This window comes from Bicyclus anynana, chromosome 1 (genome assembly GCF_947172395.1).
Source record: "Bicyclus anynana chromosome 1, ilBicAnyn1.1, whole genome shotgun sequence".
In the NCBI taxonomy this organism is placed as follows: Eukaryota; Metazoa; Arthropoda; class Insecta; order Lepidoptera; family Nymphalidae; genus Bicyclus; species Bicyclus anynana.
Genome location: NC_069083.1, coordinates 9,036,519 through 9,049,563, shown reverse-complemented (window position 1 = coordinate 9,049,563; position 13,045 = coordinate 9,036,519). Strand labels below are relative to the sequence as shown.

Genomic DNA, 13,045 nt, shown 5'->3' with positions numbered 1-13,045 from the left:
GTGTAGTTACAGGTAAACTATGTCTGACAAGGCTCAAGTTGAGGAGTTGTTCCTAGCAGGAATGCTCTGCTAGGAACAACTTTCTACACTTACAACTACAATTAGGAAAACCCCATGAACGGTCTAATCGTTACGTCAACCATCCTTATAAAAAAAACCTATATTGCCTGTGGCTGTGCCTAACGAATAAACAGCTAGTACCGAGTGCAGTCCTGGCTCGAGGTCCCTCGGGAGCGAGCCCACGCGCCCAACTTCGGGCGCAGCGGCGGCGACCGACCCCCCACCCCCCGCCACCCGCCGCGCCCGTAGAGAATACATTTGCGCACCGCTCGTGTTGGCCTAACAACGACTGCGACAATGTGAATCCGCTATGAAAAAAATTACCTACCTACTCATTTTACTGAGCAATCCTACTAACTGCCACTATCAGTATTGGAGGGGAAATCTAAGTGGTTATCACAATAAGTAGGTACTTATATCGAAAATGATCATAGTAATATAGACAAACATATCACAGCTTCACAGCTCGTGAATGGCAGATCTACATTTAGTTTTATATAGGATGGTACGGTGTGCCTAGTGGGAGTTTTTAATATTTTCATACTGTTACTATCGCGTTGACGTAAACGCGAATTTCTAAGGAATTGAAACAGCGCCATTTAGTGGCATTACTGCACAACTATTTCAATTCCATATACATTCGCGTTTACGTTAATGCGATAGTAACAGTATGAAAATATTGAAAACTCCCACTAGGCACACGGAGGTGACAGTGCGTTTCACTCTTGAAAGTTTGCCGCGATTTACGATAATAGTACGTATTAGGAACGTCATACAGGCGACCACCGTATTCATGCTATCTGAAAAACATTTGCGGTGTCAGTGCGAAGTCCCGTATTTTTTTAGATCTACGTATACTCGAAAGTGACTATGACTGCTGGCAGATTCTTTGCTTAGAAACAATGAAAATACATTTCTCTACACTGTCGCCAATGCTCAATAAATGTGGAGTTTGCAACTAACTGGGATTTTAAAAGACGAAACAATATGTAATTTAGTCAGGGTGCCGTAATATAGCAGCTTTGTTTTGTTTGCTTACATGCCGTATGCTGACTCGCGTAACATTCAATTGTTTATTATACAAGACCTTAAATATACCTACCTACACATATTCTTGGTTTGCTAAGAGATGGTTGCTGAAGATTTTGAAATTGCGATTCATTATCCTTGTTTGCCAATGGAAAAAAACAACAAGTAGGCATTGATTAGTATTTTTGTTATTTTGGTTGTTTGTTCTTTTGGTTGAACGCGCTAATTTCAGGAACTACTAGACCGATTTGAAAATTTATTTCAGTGTTAGATTATTTATTTATCGATGAAGGTTATAGGCTATATATCCCTGTATTCATACGGGAACGGGAACCACGCGGGTGAAATCGCGCCACGTCAGCTAGTGAGTAATAAAATACGGCAAACTACGTAGGACATACATAATACCTAGGTAGACAAGCGACTTTTTATTCCCATAAGTAACTTCTCACGTAAGAAATAAGTGTTAAGTGAACAGAGTTTATGTAGAACGTACACAGACCGCGCATTTTTAACTAAGTAGGTACTATAAAGTGTGAAAACTAAAATAATCCGGGGAGCGTTAAATTTTAATAACAAGTGCGCGAAAGGAGTGCTTTAAAACTCCAAGAGTCGTGAAAGATAAAGTGGAGGTGGCGCGTTGACGATAGGCCTCTGCGGCCAATTTATTTATAATCTCGGATCCAGAATTGGCTACGAATTAGCATGTAAATATTTGAGGTCCAAGGAGTCTGGTGGAGATTTATCGTAAACGGCCTCAGATAAGCGAGCACAGGGTCGTAAAGCAAGAAGCGGGAGGCGCGAAGGCAGCCTGCGCCGAAATACACCCTTTGACAAAGTTATAAAAAGAGCATTAAAGCGCTGTAAAAACGCATCGTGAACATCACAGCGCTGAACATCGCTGGAGAAACTTATTATGGTGTCCTTATGAATTTCAACGAAGTCGTCGATGTAATGAACCACTCTCGCTTTGTTACATTAAATCTTGGTCTATAGCTGTAATCATTCCTGGCTAGAGTGGAGATTACTCGTAAATGTAAAGAAGCGATGTATTTTCTTAGCTAGCTGACGCTAGCGACTTCTGCCCTTAGACCTCCTTGTTAGGATGATGAAATTCAACACCCCTTTTGGTTTCTACACGGCATCGTATTGAATCGTAGGTTGGTAAGTAGCCACGGCCGAAGTCTCCCAACAGCCAGACCTGGACCAATTAATAAAACCTCAATCGGCCCAGCTGGGGATCGAACCCAGAACCCCCATCTTGTAAATCCACCGCGCATACCACTGCGCCACGGAGACCGTCAAATTTAGATTAATTTTTAACGAACAACAATCAAGTAATATTCATCTATTACTTACCAGCGACATCTTCAGCTTCTAACTTGATCTTTGGCGAATTATGTTCATCATCCCCGTCTGAAACAAGAAATATTTTTCGAGTATTTCCAAGGGATTCCACTTCTCTGCCACCTTTTATCTATAACTCAATTACCTCCTAAAAATATTATAGCGCAGAGAAGTTTAAAATAAAAATAATTAATTATAGAATTCTCATAACCATCTTCTATTAAGTTAAGAAGGTGCTGGCGTTATACCCCCTTGCCTTAGTGAGTAACTAAACTATCATTAAGATCTGATGACGATAGTTACAAAATAAATCAAACATAATCACCCTAAGCCCGCCAACGGAGATATGTGATGGGTCTACGCTCCATATCTCTAAAAACGTTCTGTAGCGACACATTGTTTTTTTTTAAGAATATTTGCCATATCTTCCCCTCCAACTAGTCGAGAGAGATTGTTTGAAAGGTACCTATTTACATAGAAATATGTACCAATAGTGTCGCGACGACATGTCGCGTGTGATTACAAACTTGTACTGAAACAAACTGCGCATCTAAACAAAAATTAGTTACCTACCTATACTTGTACTCGAATTAGGGTAATTTGATAGTCCCAGTAGAAGCTTCAGTGTTGGCAAACACATGTGCCGTGTAAAAGTGGACTTAACAGGCTCAGCTATTGCAGTAATTCATTGTAGATTGATTGAGTCGCCGCAGTGCGTCTGCACCCTGCACTCAGTCACCTGTCAGCTGCAGTCGCGGCTGCACACAATTGAGTGACCGGAGCGAGCGAGGTCGTTTATCGTCAGATTAGTCACTCGCGTCTACTCATGCGACGACGCCTGATGCGACATTACTTATGTGAATCCGTTATTGACGCCCACATTTATGAACTAGCTGACGCCGGTCGGTTTTACTGTCGTGGTTCCCGTTTCCGTAGGAATATGGGGATAATATAGCCTATAGCATCCTCGATAAATGGGCTATCTAACACTGAAAGAATTTTTCAAATCGGAACTGTATTTCCTGAGATTAGCGCGTTCAAACAAACTCTTCAGCTTTATAATACTAGTATAGAGCATAGATTAAGTATTATTTTATTACTAATTTTGTAGTACAAGAGCTTTTATGGTAGTGCTCGAGAAACTACAACTGCCATTCTTATATCTGCATTGCTGAAGGACGTAATTACCAATGTAATGATAGGCACATGAAGGTACGCCTAAGTACCTACGTCTCAAATTGATGAAAACCTGGTGGCAATTTTTAGACAGTGTTCCATGCATGCTTTATGAGGTGTTAGACAGTGTTTCATGCATGATGCATGCTTTATGGGGTGTTAGTCGGTTAAGACAATGGTTTACAATTGGTTCGAGTCCAGAGTCAGGCTATAAAGTAATAAGGTTTTCTTTCATCTAAAAAAAATTTCAGTTGGAAGCGTTCTCCTGCGCCTCGGAGAGCACGTTAAGCCTCCGGTCCCGGGTATTAGGTATATTTTTTTCATTCATTTAAGTGGACTTAACAGGCTCAGCTATTGCAACCTGCACTCAATCACCTATCAGCTGCAGTCACGGCTGCACAAAATATTTGAGTGACCGGAGCGAGCAATGTCATTTATCGTCAGATTAGTCACTCGCGTCTACTCATGCGACGACTCCTGACACAACATTACTTATGTGAATACGTTATTATCGCCCTTATGACCAAATATATTATTAGTTAAACTTCGTTGATTCAGTGGCCAAAAAAATACTAATTGTTAATGACTCAAAAGATCGACATAATTCCAAAACAAATCCTAAATTTTACTGTAACATAATAAAAACTAATCAAAGAAAATATTTATTCATCAACAGAAGCAGCGTTGCTCAATCATATGCCATTGGTATTGAGCATCCAATAAATCATCCAACCGACTTTTATTGACGACTCAATGCAGTTCCTCTGTTCAACGAGCAATGGACAGACGACGCGGCGCTACGATCTGTCATCCACAAATCGGTGCACCCATTGCAGGCCAGCCTTCGCTCGTATGTCATGCCTTATCCGTGGCCGTGTGTCAATGTCAACTGCCTACACGCTTTACGATGCTTTGGCCACATATGCAAATGCCCCCATTGCTACATCTACATTAATGAACAGATAAGTAAACCACAGATTTGCTTTAAGCACGCTTTAAGATTTAATCCTTTATACTCGTAACTAAATACGAATGAATGTGACTTTATTTGTTTGTTTGTGACACTTTCAAGTCTAAACCGATAAACTGATTTTGATTTTAAAATTCTTTCACCAATGAAAAGCTACACTACCAGCTATTAACACTACCACTAGGTATATTTTACCAAGGTATTCCCCACGAGTACGGAAACTACAAAGGCCAAAACTGTGTAGAGTATATAATCTAGTAATTTTAACAAGTTATATTAAGACACAAATATACTATTGACATTGTTTTTCAACATGGTCACTTTTGAAACGTTTTCAACCAAAAATTATAGTTTTTTGGTTGAAAGCACACCCCCATATTCATTAACATAGATTACGATTTAAATGTAAACTTTAAACAGTAGTGACTTGATCCATTTTAATATACTTTGAAAAAAAATTAGGTTTAAATATTTTAATCCCTGTTTATAGACAAGGTCAAAATTGCATGCTTACCTTCGAACTTTTCCTCTACATTGTTCTCTTCTTCAACCATATTGCTTTTGTCTTCGATATTTGTCTCTTCGTCTTGCCATTCAGGATCGTCTTCAGTGACTGCGTTTTTCAACATATCCTCATTTTCCTCAGACACTGTCCCCTCCGCCCATTCTTCTTCTTCCGCTGTAAAAAAGGAAACTCTTGAAACAAAACAAAAGGACATGACAGGGGCCTTAGCCATGTCGATTATCTTTCTACAAACGCTAACGCTTCGAAAACTAACAAAATGTATAAAAATGACAGATCCAATCGATGTTCACGTGACCTGTCGATAGCGTTTAGAAAAAGAATCTACTTGCCACATGGCTACAGGCTCTGTACTTATGTTCTAAAAACTTACAACAAAAATTGGCAATAGTAATAGGCCCACAAAATCGTTGGGGGCGCCATTTATACCCAATGTAATGGAGTATTGTGTTAAAGGTTAACTAAATGGCAATTTACACAAAAGTCCTACTTGAACCAGAATATAACGTGTCGACTGTTAAAGGATTTCGTTCACATTTGCGCGGACATCACGTAATACAATAACAAAAATTGAGGGGACGCCATAGCAACCTGTTCACGTTATGCTAATTTTATTGAAGATCATTTTGACGGTAGTTTATTTGTAGTGTTTTAAAAGGGATCAACCCAATATTAAAGACAGAATAAAGAATTATTACGGTGCTCTCAGTCTCATTTTAAACCTAAATTAATTTATTGATATCTAAATCTATACTACAGCCTTTTTTGATGAGTACTGTTTACCAACAAACAAATTATAAATGAGGGTATAAGTCACTAGTCATTTCACACCTAATAATAATGATTAGTAACTTGATCTTAAATTAATTAAAATAGATTTGATTTATAAGCTTAGAACAAGTAGATATAGTAATTATATTTTATATAACATTTTATAAACAAACCATACATCATTTAAAATGAATAATTTATGAAATGACATGCGTTTTCTACCTTCATTTCTAATTTATTTGTTAGTAAACAGTACTCATCAAGAAAGGTTGTAGTACAGTAGATACTTAGTCGGATAATGATATGGTAGGCCTACCCACCTCTACTATTTTTTAAGTAATTAGGGTATTTCTGGTAAGAAAGTTTTCGGGTATATACACTAGCTGCTACATCGATGAGCTGCTATGCTAAGTTTTATCAAATCCACCAAATACATGGTTTTTGTGTGAAAACATCGATACAATAATTTCCACAAACATTTGCATGTATACAATTGGTTATTATTTTTAAATAAATTATTATAAACGGTAAAATAAATAAACAGACATTGCTATTAGGAATAATTAGTAAATTGTACCAACTGTACAGTGTTAGCAAAATAAAAGCTAATTACGATAATTTGAAAGCCCCGCAACGTAGACATGGAAAGCGCGAATAAGGTGCGCGTCCATGGGGACCAGAAATCACAGGCTTGCAGGCACACCGACACACCATGTCGCCATTCGCGAAAGTACTACATGGACCTACCTTCGCTGAAATACCTTACGCCAATTATAATTGTATACTATAGATCGGTTACGTCCCTACAAATTCACCGCAAAAAGTGATCCAATCGGCAACAAAACTGAACGCATGCACAATTTTGCTTTTAATTCCATTATTTATTTATGTATATACATATAGTTACATATTTAACATCATTGCATACTTCCAATAAATTGTTATTAGAAGAGATACTAGTACTTACTGGACTTTGGACTTCGGGTAAGTAACAATTTGTTCGTCTTTTCGTCATCATTATCATCATCATCGTCATCAACATCATTAAAAGCCGATGTACGTCCACTGCTGGACAAAGGCCTCTTGCATGGACTTTCAAATGTCTTCGTATCAAATATAGTGTTTTCATAATGAGAGGCAAAAATTAAAAAAAAAATTGTTTGATATATTTTTTTTATATTAACACTCCTGACGCAGATATTTTTGTAACTCTCCTGTGCATTAATAAATAAAGACGATTTAGGTCGGTCTATCTCTGAGACTGAAAAATACCCTATTAAAAAAGTATAATAATCTTGTAGGATATTAGATCTTGTAATGTTAATTTGATATTTATTTTTATCTGCATAAGAGGCTTGAATTCGACGATCTACCCATAACAATGTTAGCAATGTTAGGTATCAAACTAGTCATTTTATTTTCTGCTTTGTATTTAAGCGGTGTAACAAAGTTTTCGGTAAGAATTTGTCGTCTGTTACGAAGGTAGTATCCTCATTATGTATACTCAGTGACACAATTAGCGACAGGGCGCGGGTAGCGTGATTTCGCCCCGTCCGTACTCGCCGCGCCTTCACTTTCAACCAAATAATATTTTCCACTTTGGCTCACAGTAACGAAACAATGAGAATGACTTAATCACAGAACAACAATTTAGCACAATAAATCAGTAAGAGTTAGAGCCGCTGGCCTATTCTCTAACTTCGAGTAACCTTAGCATGACTTACTCGTAGTCACAGAACAACAATTTAGCACAACAACTCAGTAAGAGTTAGGGCAGCTGGCCTATTCTCTAACTTCGAATAACCTTAGAATTACTTAATCAAATAACAACAATTTAGCACAACAACTCAGTAAGTATTAAAGTAGCTGGCCTATTCTCTAACTTCGAGTAAACTTATAATTACTTAAACACATAACAAAAATTTAGCACAACAACTCAGAGTTAGAGCAGATGGCCTATTCTCTAACTTTGAATAAACTTAGAATGACTTAATCACAGAACAACTATTTATCACAACAACTCAATAAGAGTTAGAGCAGCTGGCCTATTCTCTAATTTCGAGTAACTTAGTGGATGGAAAATCACCAGGGCCCATAAGGCTGAAATGCTTGTTTGGCCGCGCTGTGGAGTGGTAATATGACAGTGTCTTGAGCAAGATTAATGAAAAAATATTTTAGACATGGGTATTAGACAATATATCCTTTTAAAAGGATTGCAGACCAGTGACCACGATTACAGGTTTAAAATCAATGGTAACGACCGCGACGCTCATTTTGACGTTTCCTGCTTACAGCATATTGCATATATAAATTCAAAATTCGAATTTGACACGGTAGAAGTTGGCGACAGTCGCTAGTGGTCGCTATAATCGCGTATTGTTCATCTGGGCGGGCGTCAGGCCATCGCAACTCGGTAACGCGTCGCGCGGGACGCATTCAGCACCAAAGACCCGACACTATGCTGCCAATTCAATTTTCTTGCTGACCATATTGCTTCTATTGCTTGCCATATAATGAAATTCTTATTTCTTACCTCATAATATTTATACTAGTGGGTATGGTTTGCATTTTTACTTCCTAGATAAGTATAAAACTTTTTGATTTAAGAGTCTTGCTTCAGTTGGAACGGACACTGTTAAAGTTGTAAACTTTTATATTATCCCCAAAAATACTATAACGGATTTTGCGAGAGGGCCAGATTAAGAAGGTCTAAGAGTGGACGAAGTCGCGGGCCTCCGCTAGTAAGTATTGAACCTTCAAAAACCCTTAAAAGAGCACGTCTTCATATTTTCTATGTACCGCCCTGTGCAGGTCAAACAGTGGTATTACATATGCCTGTAATTTCGCCAACAACCATATCCTTAATATCCTAAGACAATAATACTCCTTGATGAAAGATATACGCACGGCAATAGGTAGCTTCCTCAGATGAACTTTGTCACACAAAGTCACTATAATCTACAATCAATAGTACCTACGTAGAAACAACAAAGATAATTAAGTAAAAAAAAAGTAAACAATGAAAACGTACAGAAAGGATACGTTTTCATGGCTTCTTTGAGTATATTAGAGCAAGAATGTATCAACGTTCTTGCTCTAATATATATTATACCTACATAATATAGAGGAATTTGTGTAAGCATATAATAATCAGCATTCTGAAAGTCACCATCCCTATAGCCGAAACTAAATCGGTACACAAATACATTACAACGTTATGTATAATTAAAGCTGAATATGAGTCGTTACTATCTTAATGGGTAACAAACTACCCGAGAGCCGTCCTATTCCACTGGCAGCTGTTTACGTGTGCCTAGGTACGTAATAACTATGATTAAGGAGCAGGCGAATCGGAGCACAAAGGAATACCTATCAGAAATCACCCTTAGTACGAGATACCCTCTACATGACTTTAAAAAGTCAATAGTTTGTGTTTTAAAACACCAGCATGTACTAGCAAAAAATACCTAATCACCATTGACTTTAGGTCTATCACAGACTTGCTTTGTCTTCATCTAAGGCTTAAACGATGATGATGCTGATGACCTTCGTGCTTCAAAGCTGAGTCTGTCAGCCTTTCCAGGTAAGTGCAACTGCGAAAGGACCGTGTGCTGAATGTGAAAGGCGAAAGGTGACTTTGGAAGGTAGCATGTTTCAAAGGGTCCAAACTCTCGAGCGTGTACCTAATTTGACGAGTTCCTCGATTACGGGTGGTGATAATATTAATTATTTATAAGTATTACTATAAAAAAGAGGAATTTGTATAAAGTGTATACAACTGTGACTGTATAAATAGGAGGATTGATGACTTTAGTCCAGTTCTTTGTTAGGCAGCGTGAACCCCGTCATGCTGCCAGTCGCGTTAGTGATTTTGTGCGATAATGTTTTTGTTTTGTATTGATCATAAATTGTTTAATGTGGGCATGTAGAACATGTCGGGCAGGGAAGGTGAGTGTCAATGCATTCTAAAAGGATCCCTGGGTCACAAGTCCTATTACCTGCTAGAAGTGTTTCCTCTACCACAAAATACAATCACTGTCGCTGCTACCCGTCACGTATTTTTATACTTTCCTCGGCATAATATAAGAAATCATGTCCTCAATCGCCAATCACATAACTTCGTAGCAACCTTTCGTGAAACACCGTTAAAGATCAAACTTTAAAGGTCTCTAGCGAAGGGTTGCCACGAAATTAAGTGGCTGACATGATTTCTCATGATATCCCGTAGAAAATATCAAAATTCACGTTTTATACTTGGATAATTGAGGGACAAAACCCTTGAAAATTCTTCAGCATTCTTGAAACTACCAGAACCCTTTTGTAATGTTATTAAATTATTTTCTTTGTAAGAACAAACATTTTTCTTTTTTTTCGACATTAACTTATATTGTAGGTTTTATAGAAAGATGTTATTTATTTTACTCTAATGTTAACCTATGCTTTCGATACCGAAGTATATCTCGTTTGTAATAAATATACGAAACTCACATCAGCTTCTCGATCGTTTCGCTCAGTACCTTGGAAACTGTAATTTTAATGTATTCAGTAGCGTCAGTACGAAGCCTCCGGAGAATTATGAACCTAGTATAGTTGTCCCAGCGGCGGCGTGAGGTCCAAGATCGATAACAAACTTCTTTACACAAAGCAGCTAATTATTTACTTTGCTAAATGAGAGTACCTTCCTATTAATTTAGTACCTATTTGTATGATTTAGATGTTATGATAATGTGATATGAAAATTTTCAGGGTTTCTTACCTCAAAAGAGTAAATCGGAACCCTTGTAGGATCACTTTTTCGTCCGTCTGTCTATCACTCAGACCAATTATCTTTGGACTTCTATCGCACTCAAATTCATAAAAATATTGTCGTTGTTTGAGGGGGGTTTAAACTCAGACATATAAAAATATTAACACCAATAAATGTATCCTGTGTTCTTAACTACACACAACTATAAATTTAAATCATAATACACAATTGTAATTTTTACACATTGAAACACCGATTTTTTTTTTGTCAAAAAGGTTTTGAGAGAGGTTTTATTTCTAGCGGGACAGGTTCTAAGGTAATTGTTCTGAAGTTTATCAAGACAGTCTGCAATGACTACTCCTCTTGACTATCGCGTTGAAATTAACACCATAATAAGTTACTTAAGTTTACAACAGTCTCAGTTAGTGAGTCTTGAAGCTGTGTAAATTTTTAATTAAATTAACTGCATCATGTGATACCGTATGAAATAATTTCATTGGCACAAGTTATAGTTTTGTATATAAGATGAAAATTATATTGTATTTATACGGAACCCTCAGTGGGCGATTCCGACTCACATATTTTAGTTATTAATAATACTTACCAACTACAGAAATTTATAATAGATATTACACACTATTAGGTACATCAATCCATAGGCGTTTCACTTGGAAATCATTTACACAGCATTCCGTACCTAGTGCAAAAAATTACAATAAATATAATTCACAACACTAATAACCACAGTATCACATCTACACCATGGGAAATAATCACTGACAGATTAAAATAAAATAAAAAACATAACAGTAACTGTTTTAAGTTAACACAATACAGTGATGGGTAGGTATATTATTGAAAACACTAAAGTATACAATTTATTGTTGATTACCAACACTGCAAACATTAACTAAAGGCTAACTACAATGAGCGAACATAATAACGGTTATCAATTAAAAGTCGAACATCTCGACTGTTATTTCCCTGGGAGAGTGCGGGGCGACCGTGTTGGAGGGAGTGAGGGTCTCCGGAGAGCAGGCGGCGAGGCCCGGGCCACGTCCCGAGGGACCAGTGGGTGGAACTTCACTCCGGAGGGATCTCCCCCCAACGCCGCGCTGGGGGGGACCGTGATATTTTTAAACAATATCTCAGACGAAACTCCTTGCGAACTATATGTATATTATATGATTTGTAAGAATTATAGAGCTGCAGTCTGACCAAGAATGGTACTTAAATCATATAGCATACCATAGTCTATGACGGTAATTTCTATGTAATTGTCATTATTATTATGTACGCCGCGTTGCGTGAGCCAATGATTAAGAGCCCCAAATGTCAGTCATTTTTTCGTCCAATAAACATGATCAAGTCGTTGTTCTATTTTAATGATTTATGAATCCTTCAATAGCTCTACGGAAAAGGGATCTGGTATATTAAAAAAAATTAAATTAAATTTTTTGATTTTAAAGTCAACTAAAACATTGATGCTTGATCTTAATTTCAAGTGATGTTATACCTAGTTATTTTACAGCAATTCTAAATTCAAATACCTACATACTCATAAAACAGACTCAGGGAGCTGAATTTTCCAAAAGTTCTTTTTTACCGAGTCTCTATATCACAAAAGTACTACACTTGGTATATCCAAAATTAAAGGCTGTTCATTGCTTTATTAGTAAGTTAGTTACTTAGTAGTTATAATCAGTAATTAGATGATAAAGACAATAAGTGACGCATATAAAACATCGTACATCATATATCATAAATATTCAATACAAAATCTATTGTTGAAAAACATTTCCAAAGCAAAATAATGTGGTTAATGAATCCAACATTAATACATCTTCGCGAAGCTCCGGTAGTCACTCCGCGGTGTTATTTTACCTGTTATGGATTTTTTGCGTGAAACACGTGAGTGATTTATTGAAGTCACCTGGGAATAGGAAAAAATAATACTTGCCAGTTGCCTGTGTTAACAGATTGCATTAATATTTTTTTTCTTTCGAATTTTCTTTCTTCACAAGTATACAGAGCTTTTCAGAGGCATGACAGCTTTCTCTTTGTTTGCGTAAAGACACGTTACGTATTCGTACTTTTTTATTGACAAGTTAATGTTTGATTGTGATATCGTCTAATGTTAAATAAGTAGTCTAAGATGGTATTGTGCTAACTTTGTACGCTTTATTTAACTTAGCTTTTTTACGGCCTCCGTGGCGCAGTGGTGTGCGCGGTGGATTTATAAGACGGAGGTCCTGGGTTCGATCCCCGGCTGGGCCGATTGAGGTTTTCTTAATTGGTCCAGGTCTGGCTGGTCGGAGGTTTCGGCCGTGACTAGTTACCACGTACGTACGTACGTACCGCCAAGCGATTTAGCGTTCCGGTACGATGTCGTGTAGAAACCAAAGGGGTGTGGATTTTCGTC

The 13,045-nt window shown here is 37.5% G+C and overlaps 1 protein-coding gene across 2 annotated transcripts in view; it reads right to left on the bottom strand.

Annotated features, from left to right (window-relative positions):
* Positions 1-13,045, bottom strand: part of LOC112049625 (zinc finger protein 423 homolog) — a 109,505-nt gene that overhangs the window by 84,920 nt on the left and 11,540 nt on the right. For both annotated transcript variants that reach the window (XM_052884009.1, XM_052884005.1), the window contains exons 2-3: positions 5,097-5,261; positions 2,449-2,505 (exon numbers count right to left, since the gene is read on the bottom strand). In XM_052884009.1, the coding sequence (XP_052739969.1) occupies positions 2,449-2,505; positions 5,097-5,261 (222 nt within the window). The remainder of the gene's footprint in view (positions 1-2,448; positions 2,506-5,096; positions 5,262-13,045) is intronic.